The following is a 20,040-nucleotide window of genomic DNA, read 5'->3' on the forward strand; positions in this document are numbered from 1 at the left end:
AGAGCACAAAAACTGGATTGGCAGTCCCAATTCTATTTTCAACCAATCAGTCCCTTTTTCTTTTTAATTTTCCTCCCCCTTTTGTCATCAAGGAGGGACCCTGCAAAAGATTGTGAGAAGCAATGCAATCCATAATTATTAAATAGAACAAGTAGTTAAGTTATGGTTACAGTCATCCAAATTAAAATAAACAGTTCAAATAAAACAGTCCAAAATAAGCAAAGTCCATAAACCAAAAGTTGTGTCCATTAGCAGCAGAGAACAATCTTCAGGTATCAGAGAGATTGACATCAGAGTCAAGAAGGTCATCTTCCTCGTCGGTATGGACCGTGTCCTTTTCTGCAGTCTTCATATGCTTGATGAGCATATTCACCCTTTCATGGCATTTCGTCCATGCTTTTTCAATTTCAAAGGCTTGTTTCCTAGCCTCTTTGTATGACTTTGCCATGAGGTTGGACATATTGGAAAACTCAGTGAGAACGTCCTTTATAGTTTCAGAGAACCGAGAGATTTCAGGAGGAAGACTCTCCTCTTCACTTTCATAGACCTCAGATGCCTTAGAATTTTTACCCTTCTTTCCTTTGGCAGCCTCAGGAACACCCCCACCTTTGATCATGGAAACCTTATTCTCCACTGGCTCATTAGTAAGATCAACATTAAAGTGCTCAAAAATACATGTAAGAAACATGCCATAAGACAAATTGCATTTTTTGTCACTCCGAACACAGTCTCAAATATGTCTGATCATGAGATATGCAAATGATATGGAGGAAGAAGTCAGAATAGAAAATAACACAAGAGTATCACACACTGTGACTCTGATAAGAGCCATTTTGTGGCATGATGACATGTGTAATGATCCGATGCAACAGATCTCTCATAGGTCCGAGAGCTTTATGAGTCAAGGTGGTACCATCCAGAGACGAGAAGTTTTCACACACCCGAGCCAGAGCATCTTGAAGGGAAACACCAACTTGGTTATCCCATTTTCCAGACATATAAGCTTGAGCCCCCTCATCTTGATATCCCAAGGCAGTGCTTATGGTTTCATGGTTTAAAGAAAGATGGACCTTTTTAACGTAAGAGTGAAGTTCACCGACATGAAAGATTAAGTTTGCATAAAACTCTCTTACTAAGTTGGGATAAACAGGTTTTCTAATTTTGAAAATTGGTGTCCATTTCAAATCTTGAAAATTTTGTGAAAAATCAATGCCCTTTTTAGTAAGAGTTTCCAAGTTAACAGCAAAAGAAGCACATAAGGGACGGTTCGCCAACACCTTAGAATGGAACTCATAAGCAGCACAGGAGATAAACCGATAAGGGTCAAAATGAGAATGACTCTTACCATACTTGTTCTTGAATTTCAAGGAATCAAGATTAGGGGGTTCTCGGGTGTGTGAAGAGTGTAGCGCTTTGATCGCTGAGAGAGTGCATAATGGCCTGAGGGATGGGGTGTGGAGCGCCGTGGAGGTAGAAAGGGACGTGGTGGTGGAGACAGTGATGCTTCTTCTTTCTCGGGCATTGGCCCCTTTTCTTTTGCATCCTTCTTGCGAGATGAGGTTCTTGGATGAATAACCTTTTTCCTCATGGAACCGGTTGAGTGAGAAGAGGGAGATGAGGATGAGGGAGAGTGAATATGAATGTGAGTGTGAGTTTGAGGAGCAGAGGAAGATGGAGGATTTTTTACAAAGGGGGTTCGGTTGCTTCTTCGTGTGGCTAACTTCTTTCTCATGATGAAAGAGATGAAGTAGAGAATGAGAAGATGAAGAGAGGCCGAAGAGGATGAAAGGTGAGGAGAGGTTACAACGCATTAAATGTTGAGTGGAGAGAATATCATTTAAAATAATGAGCATTTAATGGAAACAGTTTTCAATCAAGGAAATCTAAAATTAAAATAGGTAAAATGGAAAGTCTTTTCCTTGAAACATGGGAGAGAATAAGGGAAAAGATTTTGATTTGACATGAACTCCCCTTATGAAGATATGATGTGATAACCTTTCCAAAAAACATTTTAATGAAAACATGATTAAAAAAATGAAAACGGGCCAGTATCATGGAATGGATCAAAGGAAGTAGGTTGGGCTTGAGTTCAAAGGCACCAAGGTCTAGTCTCCCCCTAATTCACACCTTGTTCATCATATGCCCAGATTTGTCTCCTTACTGCCTACGAGACAAAAACAAACAGAATCAAGAAAATCACATTTTTTCAATAAAACTCAAGTCCATCATCCCAAAACTGTTCCTTAATGCACAAAACCTATCTTCACACAGAGGTTTAGTGAAGATATCAGCAAGTTGCTCTTCGGATTTCACAAATTGGATATCAATAGTACCTTTTTGCACATCTTCTCTAATAACATGATATCTTACTTCAATGTGCTTAGTTCTAGAGTGCAGCACAGGATTTTTAGAAATGTTTATAGCACTTATATTATCACAAAACAAGGGTATACTATTGATTTTTAATTTGTAATCCTCTAACTATATTTTAATCCATAAAAGTTGAGAATAACAAGCTGCCACAGAGATATATTCGGCTTCAGCAGTGGATAAAGCGACTGTGGCTTGTTTCTTGCTTGACCACATGTTGAGTGAGCTTCCAAGGAAGCAACACATTCTGGAAGTGCTTTTTCTATCCACTCGGTCACCCGCATAATCTGCATCACAAACCTACTGCACAAAACTCATTAGATTTTGGATACCATAAGCCAAGGTCATATGTGCCCTTAATGTATCTAATGATTCTTTTAACAGCCGAAAGATGGGATTCTTTTGGGTGTGATTGAAATCTTGAACATACATCTACACTTTGAACAATATCTGGTCTAGAGGATGTAAGATACATAAGTGAGCCTATCATTCCTTTATATCGTATTTCGTCCACATCTTTGCCACTTTCATCCTTATCAAGTTTAGTGTTTGGATGCATAGGTGTTCCCATTGATTTGGAGTTTTCAAGGCCAAATTTCTTGATTAACTCTTTTTCATATTTACCTTGGTGAATAAAAATATCACTAGGAGTTTGTTTAATTTGAAGACCAAGAAAAAAGGTTAATTCACCCATTAAACTCATTTCAAACTCACTAGTCATAAGTTTTTCAAACTCTTCACACAAGGTTTCATTGGCCGAACCAAACACAATGTCATCCACATAAACTTGAACAAGTAAGATATCATTATTAGATACTTTTATAAATAAAATAGTATTGGTGGTACCCCTTTGAAAATGATTTTCCAACAAGAAAGTACTAAGCCTTTCATACCAAGCTCTTGGAGCTTGCCTAAGGCCATAAAGAGCCTTTGATAGTTTAAACAACATGATTTGGAAATTATTTACTTTCAAAACCGGGGGGTTGAGCCACAAATACTTTCCTATCTAAAAAACCATTAAGGAATGCACATTTGACATCCATTTGGAACATCTTAAAACCCTTGTGGGCAACATAGGCAAGAAGCAACCTAATTGCTTCCATTCTAGCTACCGGGGCACAAATGACTCATCAAAAGCAATTCCTTCCTCTTGATCGTAACCTTGGGCCACTAATCTAGCCTTGTTACGAACAACACTACCATCCTCACCCAATTTATTTTTAAAAATCCACTTTGTACCGATTACCTTCTTACCATTTGGATTTGGTACAAGTGTCCAAACCTCATTCTTTTCAAATTGTGCCAGCTCTTCTTCCATGGCTTTAACCCATGAGGGGTCTTCAAGAGCTTGCTTCACATTGAGAGGCTCCAATTGGGACAAGAAGGCAACATTGCTCGGTTCTACTTGCTTCTTGCTTGAGGATCTAGTGGTTATGCCTTGGGAAGGATCACCAATGATGAATTCATGAGGGTAACCCTTCAAAAACTTCTATTTTCGTGGCCTGTGAGGAATGATTCTGCCTTGATGAGTTTTAGTGGATTGCTCTATTCTGGATTCTCTGGCTTGTTCAGGAGACAAAACAGAAATGTCTCCTTCATTCTGACGAGACGTTTCTGGACATTCAGGTTCAGCAGCTGGGACAGACTTGGGATTATCTTGACTGGCTCCATGGTTCACATCAGTATCACAACCTGCATCATCTTCTATCACAACACTAGGAATAGAGTCAGAATCACAAAAAGACACATGTATGGATTCCTCTATTGTTCCATGTTCCTTGAGGTAAATCCTAGACGCTTTGCTAGTGGTGAAGTATCCAACAAACATTCTTTCATAGGATTTTGGATCAAATTTTCTAAGATTTTCTTTATTGTTAAGAACAAAACATTTACATCCAAAAATATGAAAATACTTAAGATTAGGTGGGGTTCCTTTCCATAGCTCATATGGAGTTTTCTTTAAACCTTTTCAAATGATGGTTCTATTAAGAATATAGCAAGCTGTATTTACAGCTTCAGCCCACAAAAATTTTGGAACATCATTTTCACAAAGCATTGCCCTAGTCATTTCTTGAAGGATTCTATTCCTTCTTTCAACTACCCCATTTTGTTGAGGAGTTCTAGGACAAGAAAAGTTGTATGCAATACCAAAATCATCACAAAATTTTTCAAAATCTTGATTTTCAAATTCTTTTCCATGATCACTTCTCAAGTGGGCAATTTTCAAATCTTTTTCATTTTGAATCTTTTTACAAAGAGTGAAAAAAGCATGAAAAGCATCATTCTTGTGAGCTAAGAAGAGAACCCAATCGAATCTAGAGTAATCATCCACTACCACCAAACCATAGTGTTTACCTCCCAAACTTTGAGTCCTAGTTGGACCAAAAAGATCAATATGCAACATTTCTAATAGCCTTTTAGAGGAAATTTCATCTTTTAGTTTAAAAGAAGTTTTTACTTGTTTGCCTAGTTGACAAGCATCACAAGTAATATCTTTGTCAAACTTAATATTGGGAATTTCTCTAACCAAGTTTTTCTTAACAAGTTTAGAAATTTGGTACATGCTTGCATGACCCAATTTCTTATGCCAAAGCCATTTTCAGATTCAAGAGAAGTAAAACAGGTTACTTTTTGATCTTTTAGATCCTCAAGAGTCAATCCATACACATTATTACATCTTTTTGCTTCAAACAAGAATTCATCGGATTTTTCACAAATAACTAAGCAATTCAATTTTCTAAAAATAACCTCATAACCAAGATCACACAATTGGCTAATGCTTAGTAGATTGTGCTTTAATCCATCAACAAGCAAAACATCATTAATAAAAGAAGAAAAACTCTTACCCACTTTACCTATGGCCATTATTTTTCCTTTTCCATTGTCACCGAAAGTAAAAAAGCCTCCATCATACTCATCAAGCTTGATGAAGAACGTTGCCTTTTCGGTCATATGCCTAGAGCACCCACTGTCCATATACCACATGTTGTCTTTTCTTTTGGATGCTAGGCAAACCTACAAAACAAGCTCAAGTGACCTTAGGTATCCAAATCTTTTTGGATCCTTTGATGTCAAACCATCTTCTTTGTCCCAAGCCATTATAATCACAAACAATTTTGTAAACCTTTTCTCCAATCATCCTTTTACTTATAAAACACTGAATAGGGAAATGACCATTCCGATTGCATAATCTACAAAATTTTTGAGTTGCTATTTTTCTAAAGCTTGTTGGGTTTTGAAACCTTATGTCATTCGAAGAGGATGCCATGTTGGTAAAAGAAGACCTTTTAATAAATTTTTCAGATTTGTGAAAACCCAACCCAGTTTTATCATAAAGGGGTTTTTGACTAGCCAAGAGTTGATTTAAATTTTCAGAACTTTGAGCAAAGTTGGCTAAGTCTTCTTTAAGTATTTTTATCTTTTTATGCAGCCACTCATATTCTTTAAAATAATTTAGATTAGCAGTCATAGAATGGTGATATTCACAGCTCTTAAGTTCAGCTTTCAACCGCTTATTTTCTTCAATAAGATCAACAGCAATTTCGGCTTCCCTTAGTTTATCTTTAAGAAAACCATTTTCATCTTTCAGTATTGCTATTTGAGACTCAAGATCTTGGTTTTCACTTAGGAAGCATTTAATCTTTTCAGAAAGATGATCTATCATAAGATGAAGGTCTTCAGTGGAAGGGTCAAGAAATACTACCTGCTCTACGTGATCGGCCATGAGACAGGTTTGAGACTTGGTTTCTGATTCTTCATCTTCATCTGAGTCATTTTCCAAGTCTTCCCAAGATGCCATTGACGTGGCGGAAATTGGCGAGTTAAGAATTGTTATAAGATATGCGTTGCAAGTATAGTTCTTAACCAACCAGAAATCCGCTTATCAATTTAGAAGGGTTGTCACAGAAATTAAAATTAAATTACTGGGAGTATGAATTCCAGGTCGTCTCCCAACGAGTTGCAGAAAGGTGTGCTATTTTATTGATCAGATATTTTCAAAAAGAGTTTGAGTTGAATAAACAGGAAGTTAAATCGGAGAAATTAAGTAATTTAAATAAAAGCCTTGACTGGGAATAGATTAGTTGGAAGCCCTATTCTTGTTGCAGTACTCTCAAGATTAATTGATAATTGAAAGTTGTTCTGTTTAGTTATCCCTTACTAGGTAAGGAAAAGTCAAACAAGTTGGAATGCTGTTTCTATTCACAAGTCCCAATCCGCTTACTTGGAAGGACTGGCGTTAGTGACTAGAGAGCAATCCAACAATAAACCTAATTACAATTTCTCTTTTGAGCATTCCAACTCAAGGGTTCCTTTCAATCAACTCCCCATCAAGTTAGGGAACTACTCGCTCATTGTGAATGTAGAACTCATAACATAGGAAAGGGAATTAAAGAAAGACATGATAAATAAAACTCAAAAGAATCAATTAAAAATAAAAGTAACTCTTGTATTAATAAATTCTAAAATAATCCAATAGTAAAATTGAGTAAATTAAAGGACATGGAAGAGTAAAGCCAAGTAAATAAAACGAACTAGAATGACGAAGTCTTGATGAGGTAATAACTCTTCTCAATATCCCAATGCAAAGAGCAATAGAAATAAAAATCCTAAGAACTATGAATGTGTAGAGAGAAAATCTAGAAGAGGAGTAAAACTAGATCTAAAACTAAAAATTGTGTAGAATGAATGTTGTTTTTCATTTCTCCATGTTCTCTGGCTCTAGTATGCTTTTCTGGGCCAAAAACTGGGTCAAAACAGGGCCCAAAATCGCCCCCAGCGAATTCTGCAGATTATGCAGATCGCGCATGTCACGCGATCGCGTCATTCATGCGGACGCGTCCTTCGGCGTTTTGTTTTGCCGCGCGGGCGCGTCATCCATGCCTCCGCGTCACTTGTGCTATTCCAATCCGTGCGGTCGTGTGAGCCATGGGGCCGCGTCACTTCTCGCTGATCATCTCCTCAATTTCTTGTGTTCCTTCCACTTTTGCAAGCTTCCTTTCCAATCTCCAACTCATTCATGCCCTATAAAGCCTGAAACACTTAACACACAGATCACGGCATCGAATGGAATAAAGGAGAATTAAAATATATAATTAAAAGTCTCTAGGAAGCAAGTTTTCAATCATGTAATAATTTTAGGAAGGAAATATAAATGCATGCTAATCATATGAATAAGTGGGTAAAGATCATGATAAAACCACACAATTAAACACATTATAAACCATAAAATAGTGGTTTATCAGCCATGAGACCTTTCTTTTTTCCTCTCTTCGGCTTGTCCTCCTTCTTCAGTTTTGGACAATCAGACTTGAAGTGCCCAGCTTCTTTACAGTTGTAACATATCACTTTGCTGAGATTTCTTTTTGGCTTTCTTGAGCTGCCTCCTTTGTTTCGTTTCTTTAGCTTCACCATTTTCCTGAATTTCTTAGCAGACAAAACAAAATCATTTTCAGATGAGTTATCACTAGATTCATCATCCAGTGGTTCAGAAACAGATTTGAGAGCTATTCCTTTCTTTTTTGTATCTTTTTTCAAATATGTGTTTTCAAAGGCAAGTAAATTTTCTCTCAAATCATCATATGTCATAGTATCAATGTTACTACTCTCAGCTATTACTATTGCTTTGGTTTTCCACTCTTTTGTGAGACATCTTAGTATTCTCCTCACCAGCACAGATTCTGAATGTGTAATCCCATAGCATCCAAGCCAGTGATGATGACGTTGAATCTTTCAAACAGTTCATCTATCGTCTCTCCTTCCTTCATTGAGAACATTTCATATTCTCTATTTAGCATGTCTATTCTGGTCTTCTTTACCAGGGTTGTCCCTTCATGAGTGATTTGAAGTTTGTCCCAGATTTCCTTTGCTGTTGTGCATCTTGATACCCGTCGGTATTCCTCGAAATTGACTGCACAGTTGAGTAAGTTGACAGCTTTGGCGTTCAGCTCAACTTTCTTTCTGTCTTCCTCATTCCAATCAGCTTCACCTTTGAGAGTAACCACACCATCAGCTCCTGTAATGGTTGGAAATTGTGGACCTTCCAAGATTATCTTCCAAAGTCTGTAGTCCACAGATTGAACAAATATCTTCATTCTTTCTTTCCAGTAACTGTAATTCTTTCCATTGAAGTATGGAGGTCTGTTGCTTGACTGCCCTTCTGTCAGAATATAGGCAACTAAATTTGAGCCACTGTTAGCCGCCATCAGAATCTTTTCTTCAAGCTGCAAAGCTTGATCTCTTTGAGACCAAACTCTGATACCAATTGATGGTAATCAGTGTCTAAGAGAAATGGGAGTTGAATCTTAGCCCCTTTTTTACTGTGTGTAACTTTCTACCTTTTAAGATAGCTTCAGGAGATATTTCTGCTTTTTGTCTCATAAAAAGTCAAGAGACATTTTCTTTTTGTCTCGTAACCGGTTAGGAGATATTTTTCAATTTTGTCTCCTACGCAACAGAATCAGAAATGGAGTAGAAGAGAAAGAGAGAATCACACCCAAAAGTATCCTGGTTCAGCTGCTAAGTGCAATGCTGCCTACATCCAGTCTCCATCACAACAGTGACGGAATTTCACTATAATCAATTGATTACATACACCAATTCTTCCCTAAGAACTATCCATTCATATCCGGGACAAGTCCAGAATCTATCCCCAAAACTGAACTTGACTTGGTCACCTACCAAGCTTTCAACCGCAAAGTACTAACCCAACTTGCAAGAAAATCCCCACAGGATCATGAAACACAACATAGACGTACAAAGAAACTCTTAGACATCTATGGCTTTTTCTTTAATTTTGCACTCTCTGCCTTTTTTCTCTCACTGGCTTTTTCTTACAAACTTCACTTTGTTTGCCTTTTTCACCATGAGACTCAGACAGACAAAACTAAAGAAAAGAATACAAAATAAAACCCATTGAAGAAGAAGAACTCTGTAAGCTTTGGGTAGCTATGAGAACTCTGTGCTTTTCTCTCCTTACTTCAACCCTTGGCCGTTCACCCTTATTATAGAAGGGGAAACTTCCAAGGTTGAAACCGGTTCAACCAAGCCACCTTCTTCTTCTTCAATACAAAGACCGGTTCGAACAGAGAGAAGAGAGAGGGAAACCGAAAGCAAATCAACATGCATTTACCTCTCTCTCATCCCTTCTCATCAAGCTTCATCAATATGAGCCTTCCATCTTGACTTTGTCCCCAAGAAAGAATTCTGACCCTTGATGAACTCTTGATGCTTGACAGCTCCATCTGTTCCATTTTTGCTTCTTCCTCCACGTAGCTACAGTAGCTACCTTCTGTCTTGGATGAACAAAAGTGGAAACGAGCTTCACCACAGAAATCTTCTTCTCTGACCGAGGCCGATTGCTTCTACTTTTGGTATGAAGATCTTGAAGCTTCTTCTTTATACCTTGCCTTTAGTGGCAAAAATCTTAGCCACTACTTGCTTTAGATCTTCTTTTCTCAAAGGCCATCTTCACCCTAGCCTTTTTCCTTCTTCATAGCTTCACTACTTTTCTGATAACTTCTTTTTTCTTCCTTCCTGTATGACATGACCGAATGCAAAGAGAGAAAGGAGAGAGAGGAGAGAAAAATCTTTGGAAGTAATGAAATTAAAATAAATTAAATCCCCCTTCCAATCCCCTATGCATAGTAACGTGTGGAGTATTGATTGCCATCAAATCAATTTAAATTTTCTTTCAGTTACCAAGGCAAGTAATTAAACCAATTTAATTTTGAATTCCATTCCACAAGGGGAGTAGGTAACCGAACCAAAGATGCTCCATTTCCTTTCTTTTCTTCTTCAATTTCGGACCAATAAATTGTTGGATCAAAGGAAGCATTATTTTGGGCTTCACATTAGTTTTCTGCCCCAATAAGTATTTGCTTATGCAAAAAATAATTCAGCCACTTTGCTTGGAATTATTTTTGCACCAAAGTTGACTACTTTCTCATCATATTAGACTCATGTGACTTTTGGTCCAATAAAAATCTGCACATTCAACAAAATTATTAAACAACCAATTGGAATCAAAAATCAAATTAATAACTTTGTAATTAATATTTTTAATAATGTTTGATCATCATCAAATTTCAAGTTTTCCAAACTCAACAAAAACATATCGAAGTCGATTGCCATATTGTCCGTGACAAATTGTAAGAAAAGTTGATCCATCTTCTTTCCATTTCTACTAACAATCAAGCTGCTAATATTCTCATAAAACCTCTTCCTCTTGGGCCTTTCAGTGCAGGTTACTCTAAGCTTGGAGTGTTCGACTTCTTCTCTCCCAATAATCCAAGCTTACAGGAAGGTGTTACTTAATATTATTATTTTTGCAAATTATTATTTATTCTGTTAGTTAGAATTTGTCAGTGTAGGTTGTTATTTTTGGATATATAGAAAATTGTTAGTAGTAGGTTTTGTTGCCTCTGCTGAGCTGTAAAGTCAACTAGTGCAGCAATACAATTCTATTAGGGTTAGTGCTTGTATATATAGCAAACTGTACCATTGTATTTACTGAGTCTCATCATTATATAAGTTGAATTCCCAATTCCCAAGTTTATGTTCTTTTCCATGCTCATACGCAATTTTAACATCCTTGCTTAAATGTCAAGAATTCCATGGATGTTTTTCATGTTTGAAGTTGTCACACAAATTAATAAAGTGTGGCATTGTGAGGTGTTCTCAATATTGTTTGAGGAATATAGTGACATTTTAAAGAGGTTGGAGATTGATAATTTTGCTACCTCCACTGCAGGTTAATTATTCTTCGTGCATTGAAGTTATCATTTTTTAAAACATTTGTTCATTTTGCTGCTGAATGTTAAGAAATAAATATACGAGGTGTGTTGTTTTGGCAAGATGGGGTGTCCATGGGAACGAGATCTATTTACTTTGGCAGCATTATTGTTCCCAATCAAAACTTTTTTAACTTCTTGGATGAATTTTCATTTACTTTGTAGGATGTCATTGTTCTTCCACAACTTTCAGTGTTTTCTTGATTTAGCAAAGTTTCTTCAAAGCAATTTAAGTGATGTTGGTCGTGATGCAAAGGAGTTGTCTAAAAGCAGAAGCATTGCAGAATCCTTTCAAAAATTAGCAGAAGAATATTCGATGTGATCCCTCTAAAATCAAAAGGATGGTGTAAGAGAAGAAAGACTCTTGAAAAAAGAAAATCACTTTAATGGTGAATTTGTTTCTACTGTTGTCCTTGCTTCAGATATTAGAAAAGCTGCTTTTTTGACATACCTGTTAGGTGTAAGTATGTATTTTTGGGACCGGCTAATGAATTTATGAGTCATGGATATTCCTTTTGACTTACTAGATTGCTCGAGGGGAACAGCCCAGAATTGCCCATAATCGTTTTCTGTCTTATCAGTCATTGCTGAGATGTTCTTTCAACTCTTCCTTTATTTCCAATTTATCTCAACCTGCAAACTTTTTACAATTCTTTTGTGGACAAGAAGGCAATTCCTCATGCTTGGAGTTCTGTTTATCCTTTAGAACCTTGGAGGAGGATATTATTGATTAAAAAGAGAACTTTTGTTTCCACCTGTTCATTTTGTCTAAATGATTAGATGTGACAGATTTTTATCCTATTTATTCCTTTAAATAACCTTAATGACATTTCAGAGGCTTCTTATGATTTTTTGCTCTTGTACTTTTTCTACTCTTTTCTGATTGGTTACTTTGGATTCTCATGGTCTCACTATGTTTGAAACTTTTAAGTGGTACCAATTAAAAATTATAAAATTAAAGTCTTAATATATTTTCATAACAATCCTTTGAAATTTGATATTTGCAAACAACTTCCTTCTTTACTAAAGATCCTCTTCTTTAATATGGTGATGCTTCTACAATGTTATATACACACAAAAAATCATATACCAAATTATCTACTATGATTGTTCCTCCTAAAAGGATTAGGGAAATTACCTTGGAGTACATACAATTCTTATTTGATTGTTACTCCTGTACGAGATGTTTCTCCTAAGAGATGTTCAGAAGAAAAGTTATTTTCCACAAGACAGCAATTCTGATGCATGTGATACTAATAAAAAAACACCTAGTTTAACCCGTTTCTATAACCATTTGTACACTTCAAATCCAACCATTCAACTTATATCAATTTAGTTTTCATTTGAAGAAATATTCTATTCTTTAAGATGTTCTTTAGACTTTCATCTTTTTGGTCTCATACCCATATGAAAAACTTTATTCTCCTTTTGATCATCCTTTAAACCATCATCATTATTTAGGCAAAATAAAATTATACTTTTGATGCACAATCACCTCGCATTTCACTCCATAATACCATTTCAACCAGTCCGTTTTTAAGACTAAGTTTAGGCGAAAGATGTGCACTTCTTTCCTCAGCCTCTCTCCCATTCATTATTTCCTCTTGCCAAGACCATTTAAAAGTTGAAACCTTGTCTCCACCCTCTTGTATTGTATAATTCACTATAGCCTTCTAATAAAATGTTGGATGGAAGTTGGAACTTTAGAGGGAAGGTTAGTTTTTCATCTCCAAATTTAAAGTGCCTAAATTTATAAAAATGAACAAGGGTTAATCAATATTTTTACATACTGTCATTTCAAAGTTCTCACATTAAGAGAAATTTTTACACAAGTACTATTTAACTATAAAATTATAAACATGATGTAGAATATAAGTGTGTCACCGAGCAAATTATGAAAGTGAAAACCCCCACCTACACAGTAGAATTTCTGTATTCGTACATCTAATACGAGTGATGAATCAAAATTTATAACCGCAAACTCAATTTCTGAAAACTAATATAAGAAATAATTTGCAGATTGTCATCATTAAGAGCCACCACAAGGCCCGGAAGCACACACTATCAAACCTCCCCTTTAAACTTCTCTTCATACATCTGAGGTTGCTGCAAAACAGAAGCAACAGTTTCTTGAATAATTGCTTAAAATAAAAGGCGTGATACAGAAGCACTTAATGTTTTTGTCCGAGACTAAACCCCATCTACAAGACAAGGGAGGTTAGTGTGATGACAATTTACTCCATGCCAAACAATGAAGTCAGCATCAGAATTCATGCCAAAAAATGCTTACCATGAACAAAGCTGAAATCAATCTACGTGCAAACCACCTCAGGTGCAATGCACGTTGAGCGGCACTTGCTGCTTCCACTGTTTCAAACTGCAAATACACAAAACCTGCACTGTTTCTGTATATGAAAATTCAAAAACAGATTCACAGTTAAACGATGCGACCTATGCATAATGTGTGAAAAGGAAAGAAGAACAAAACTAAGGGTATGCATGTATGAGTTCTCACTTGTCAACAGAGATATGCTTCACCCGCCCATACTTAGAACACTCTTCTTCTACATCCTCTTTAATGTCTAAATCAAAATCTGGTTCTGTCTGCATATCATAATATAGGACATCAGATAATATAGGACATCAGTGACCCATTGAATGAAACAGGCATAGTGTAACAGTACTCAAATCAGTTAATTCTAACCTCAGTGGCCGGATCAAACATATTCTTCAACAGTAAACACTCGCTGGGGGTTCCAACCGGCTCGGCAACTGGGTTAGTCATAAGTTGTGTTGGGAGAGTTGGTGCTGGTATTATGCCTGGATTACCAATAGGCAAGCTAACAGCTTGATGTGCAGGGGCCGACCCATTCACAACTGGTGGAACGCCAATGCTGTAGGTGTTTTGAATTGAGTGAGACAACAGACAAATGTACACTATTAGAGAGACAGGGATACACACACATATACCTACCTAGCAGCAATGCCAGAGCGATCCAGCTTCTGCATAAGTAAAGCTCTTGATTGAGCGTTTAAAGCCTGCAGAGAGAGAGAGAGAGAGAGAGAGAGAGAAATCAAAACTCCATAAAGGTAAACATCAATGTACTTGTCTATCAAATGGTAATCATCTCATTATCCATCCGTGAAAACTTATATAGTTATATTGATAATTATTAGTACTCTGTTTTGGTAGAGTTATCAGTTTGTAAAGTGATATTTAACCAAACATGCCGAACAATCCATAATATTATGTATTAATTATGAAGCGTCAAGCATATTTGTAATATTGTCTGATTCAGCTAGGAAACCAATGGCGTTTAGCCAAGTAGAAGTTTAAGGTTTTCACATAACACACGAGACTTACCAATCCACCTTCATCATCATCAAAGTCTGCAGATTTCGCAGTTGTATCTTGGCTTCCAACATGATCAGTTACAGATGAGACCTGTGTTTGACAAACAGAATCAATTACATACATGATAAAGGGTACAAGAAACCGAGAACAGATAGATCCACAAAAATATTACCTTGATAGTCCTGCCAGCAATTTCCAGTTTTCCATTTAAACTCAGAGCTGCCTTGGAATGCTCAAGATGAGCAAACTGTTCAAGAATGAATATACATAAATAACAGAGACGAGTATTATCACTAAGACATCATTTTTTCTTTAAGATGAAGGTTAGTAGCAAACTTGAACAAACCCAAAACCCTTGCAATGTCCAGTTTCCAGATCAAGTGGCAATTGTACAAGCTCCACTGGACCAAATGGCTCAAAAATCTACATGAAAAGAAGTGTGAAGCTGGTAAATTATAAATTAAAAAAAATCAAATAAAGATTCTAATTACTGAAAACTTATCAACAAACCAGATGCATAATGCACTACACCAGTTTAGAGAAAACTACTTGTATGCAAATGTACATTTTCATGAAATTATTGGTTGGCTCCATGTACTCATTTATAACAATGGCAACAAAAGCTCATTCCAACCATGTTCACACAATAAAAAGCAAAGCAAAAACCAAATACCTCTCTCAGTTGACTCTCGGTCATGTTGAAGTGAAGGTTCCCTACATACAGTTTCCTGTCTACAGCTCCATATGGTCCTGCTACACCAGCAGCTCCACTAGTAGTATTAGATTGAACAAGGTTCTTTTCAGCCTCAGAAGGTTTAACCATCACAGGCTGTCCAAGGAGAAGTTGGCCAGAGAGAGCAATTGCCATTGGCACTGACATCACATCATAAAATTCAATATACCTGCAGCCTTGTCAAGAACGTCTGTCAAGTTTTCAGAACTATGAAATATAAACCATTACATCAAAACTTATAAAGCATATAGCAAAGAGATGTAGGGAAAGAAAACTCAAGTGCAGAGAGCTCAATCTGAGTTTCTTTTGATGTATCTGACTCATGTAAAGAAAATGTTAGCCAGTCAGAATAAAAAGTACAAAACTAAAGGATATATTGCATTTACAGCTTAATCGAGAAATATAAGGAAGCAACCATGATCCATGGGGAAGGGGAACCACCAAGAAAGGTAGCATTAGGTAGCCATCATCTTTATCACTTATTCACTTATGTGCCATAAGTGCATATCAAAGCCTTAGAAAATGAATCCTGGCATAAAAACCAGTGTAGCATTGCGTAATATATCTTGGACAATTTTAAAAGGCAAATAGCTTGAAAAGCATATACATCTCATCTAGACGCTCACTGACCACTCTACCCATCTAAAAATAAATTAGAAAAAAATAGAGATAACGATAAAGGAATGAAGGAAAATATTCATTCCCATTAACCTTATCAAGAGATCACCACAAGTGATATAAAACTGAAAAGGTTGAACAGCATAACAATGAAATCCTCGCTGTACAGCAAATGTAGAGGAACAAAATTGGGAAAGGACCAAAATGAAAACCAGGATTAATGTCATCTACCTTGAGTACGCAGGATGAATTGATTAAACATGAGTGCAAGGTATTCCCATCATCCCTCATCATTATTGCATTTCTAGTCCATTTAAGAATACAGTTAAACATGATTCATGAAAGTGGATATCCTAATACCACAACAAGTGCATGCATATGAAGTATAAATTATTTTACAAGAAAGCCTTACCCAACTCCTTTAGATCTTCTTGAGTTCCTATCCATGATAAGACGAACATCCCTCACCTAAAAGCAAGGATCACCAAAGGTACAGCTAAGAAAATATTGAAGGAGGACGAAGAACGAATTCATTTTTAAATAAGTCACGCAAAACAACTAATGGTTATTGCTCTTAATAAAAACTATACAATGAAAAGGACATCCCGGTGCACAAGCATCTCACGATTACGTAGGATCTTGGGAAGGGATGCAAATATAGGCAGCCTAACCTAATAACTGTATCAGTGTAGGGTATATAATACCCTAACTAAAATATTTCCAACTAGTAAAAAGTAAACTTTCTTCAAGTAACATTCAAGACTTTAAAAATCAACGTACCTTGCCAGCTTTAGAGAAGAACTCATAAACATCCCTCTCTGTTGCCTTCAAAGGCATCTGAAATCACCACATCGCAACTTGGTAATCATCAAGGGGGAAAAAATGCCAAATAACCTGATATACCAAACCTTAAAATATTCATATGAAAAAACAATAGAGCTAACTAAATAACCTGGTAGGCAAAAACAGTTCGCTGATCCCTTTCGGGATCTGCCTCAGGCTCTGCAGCTTCTTTCTTTTCCCTTTGTCTCCTGTAATTCCATTAAATTCAGCTATTAGAAAACAATAAGGGATAAAGAAAATCATCAAATCCAAACCTGATATTTAGACTGTATAATTTGTAGCAATAATTCAAACGTGAATCGCTAACATTAGAGTCCAAGACAGCACCTATTCTTGAGAGGAAGTTATGTCCCAAACTCAACTGTAGCAATTATTCGAAAGTATATTGTTAATATAAGAGTCCAAAGAATCACATATCACTTAATCAATCTTATAATATTGATACACACTAGTGCCACTGGTCAGGATTTTTTATTTTCTCTGTTATCGTCACACTTCTAATATTTAAAAAAAGATCCATCATCCTAGCTACTTATGATACTTAAGTATAAACCCAATACCAATCTCAGAAAACAAGGGCATGTTAAGAACTCATTCAGACAGTACATATGGTAGGAAAAAATGAATAAAACTTATCCACAAATAATTCATTCAAAATCTTTATTTGGCATTACAAAGTTTTTTAGAGCAAAACAATGTTCAGCTAGTAGCTTAGGGAAAACACTCAACACTGCATTGCGTTGCACCAAAGCAGAAATAAAATCAACAGCGATCATTCCCTTTCTTAAATACCCATGGAAAAGCCATAACAATGTAGACAACCTGCCATGTACCACTAAGCGTTCACTTGAAACTAACAACGAATGCTGGCTGTCGCCGATGCAAGTTAACTAACAACCTCAACAGACTGAGCTAGCTATAGAAGCATTGACTCATAGGACTAACGGACTAACAATTGAAGCAAAAGAGTAAAAAAAGAAAACACAGTGCACCAAAGAAAATGGGCGTTGAGCTGAGGAAGAAGAATACTTTACCGGCCATCTCTCGAGTCAAAATCACGCTCTCTGTCTCTGTCTCTGTCTCGCTCGGAACGAGACCTGCTCCTCCTGGACCCCTCCTCTCGTTCTCTGTCCCTCTCCCTCTCCTTTCTCTCTCTTTCCCTTTCCTTCTCCTTCTCCTTCTCCTTCTCCTTCTCCTTCTCCTTCTCTCTGTCCCTTTCTCTCTTCTCCCTCTCTTTGTCCCTCTCCCTCCTATCCCTCTCTTTGCTTTTCTCCCTCTCCTTCTCTCTGTCCCTGCTGCTCCTCTCACTGTCTCTATCTCTGTCTCTGCTGCTCCGCTCACCGTCTATTTCCCTGTCGCTGCTGCGGTGCCTGTGGCGGTCCTTGTCGCGGGAGGACCGCTCCCTATCGCGGCCATCCCGATCCTTCTTGGAGCCGTTCTCTTCGTCGGCCCTGGACTTCTTGATGCGCCCGTCGTAGGCGGCAGCGTCTAGATCGTCGTCGAGCTCGTCGCGCTTCCGGTAGGTTTTCTCGGAGCTGTCTTTCTTGGTCTTCTTAGACGAATCTCTGTCGTCATGGTCCTCCACCGTCTTCTCCAAGTAGTCATACTCGTCGAACTCCATTGCTGTTGCTGCTCTCAATCTCTCGCGCTTTGTGTCAGAGATTGCAGAGGAATCCCTGAAATTCTAGGGTTTTGGGGGTTTTCTGTTGGTTCAGATGGGGATGAATAAAAACGTCGACGGGTATGGTTTGGTTGGTTCCTCTCGAGTGCCTAATCGCTTAACACTCTTGAACAGTGTATCAATAAACAAACAACTCGGATCAAATATATACGCGTGGAACGCCAAATGTCGCCAAAATTAGCTAGCAAGAGTAACACTCCCAAAACACGTTATTTTATTATTTACTTCGTTAATTCGTAACCCTTTTGTTGTTTTTAATCATCATTCGCTACAAAATTACACTTGCATCTGATAAACATTTTAGAAAAAACTACCATTTTTATCTATAAAGTTTACGAACGCGAACAAAAATACTTATACAACATGAAAAATAACTTTTTACTCATAAAAAATTGGATCAGTCTATCAAAAATACCCGAACGTCTTGAATTCGTTTACTCCGTTAATTTAAAGGCCAGTATGACACGTTAAGTGTTTATCTGGTTATAAAACAGCAATGTGATGTGTTCAAATATGTTGTTACCATTATAAAATCACTCCTTTTCTTAATTTATCCTCAATTGTTTTCTAAATTCAAAATTAGAAACCCTAGAATGTTTAGGAGAAGCAAAGATAATCATTATTTTTCAAATGGAAGCATCAGTGGAAAATGGACTTCATCTTTCAAGAGGAGTGAAGAGAAAATTCTATCTGAGAGATGCTTCTGTGAACAGGATATGGTGTTGCTACAATCTGAAACCTTAACAAATCTTGGGAGATGGTTCGTTAGGTGCCCTCTACGAAAGATAAGTCATTTTGTTTTTGTGTTTCTATTTAGGTTAACTTATTGTGAATGATTCCTTATTCCTTTGTTTCACGCGGTAGACAATGGATTGCAAGTATTTTGTATGGGTGGATGAGATTGACGGAGGGATTGACAAGAGTCCTTGTTAGAAAAAATCAAGATAGTTGTTGTGCTACCCCTGAGGTCAATGTCACTAGGTAAAGAAAAGAGATTCGAGAGAATAGTTTGAAGATCTTGTTAAAGATGGAAAAACTCCAGGGTGAAATTAGAGCTATTAGGTCATGGATTATAATAATTTTCTTTGGTTTGTTAATTTGTGTAGGCTAGAATATGTTCCAATTAATCAATATATAATTGTGTGTATGGTGTATCTTGTTTTGGGGCTTTTTTGTGGCTATTTGGTTTTAATGACAATAAACTTTAAAATTCTGTTAATATCTTCACTTGGTGTAAAAAAGTCAAGTTGTATTATGACATTAGTGCCCATAATTATTGATATATTTGATATTTGTGACATTGAATGTAATACGTATTTGACAAAACAAGACATAAATGTCGTGAATTGACAAATCTAGCTGAAAATCTGGTATTGTACACTAAATAACGAAAATGTGACATGAAAACAAAACTGAATAAAAGACGTTCATTCCATACGCTATAATAAACCTGAAAATAATTCTAACATAAGCATTTTATCAACAAAAACTTCAAAACAAGTCTATGAGATTTGATGTCAAAGTAGTAAATCCAAATTACTTAAAAATACCAAAACAAACCATGAACATGAAAGCATCAAGTAGTGCAATATAAGCACTAAACATAAGTTACAAAAAAAACCCATAGTATCAGAATTTTAAAGCTCTCATT

At 36.7% G+C, this 20,040-nt stretch overlaps 1 protein-coding gene across 1 annotated transcript; it reads right to left on the bottom strand.

The window, feature by feature from the left end:
- Positions 1-12,878: 12,878 nt before the first annotated feature.
- LOC107622959 (uncharacterized) lies at positions 12,879-18,536 on the bottom strand. Its single transcript, XM_088509556.1, has 13 exons — positions 17,743-18,536; positions 16,818-16,896; positions 16,646-16,702; positions 16,278-16,333; positions 15,188-15,416; positions 14,851-14,937; positions 14,687-14,761; positions 14,524-14,604; positions 14,134-14,198; positions 13,864-14,053; positions 13,675-13,763; positions 13,450-13,564; positions 12,879-13,265 (listed from the first exon to the last, which is right to left on the bottom strand). Exons 1-13 carry the CDS (start codon positions 18,327-18,329, stop codon positions 13,224-13,226), a joined length of 1,752 nt encoding a protein of 583 aa, XP_088365682.1. The 5' UTR covers positions 18,330-18,536; the 3' UTR covers positions 12,879-13,223.
- Between the last annotated feature and the right edge of the window lie 1,504 nt (positions 18,537-20,040).

This window comes from Arachis ipaensis, chromosome B10 (assembly GCF_059453495.1).
Source record: "Arachis ipaensis isolate K30076 ecotype BB chromosome B10, ASM5945349v1, whole genome shotgun sequence".
NCBI classification, from domain to species: Eukaryota; Viridiplantae; Streptophyta; class Magnoliopsida; order Fabales; family Fabaceae; genus Arachis; species Arachis ipaensis.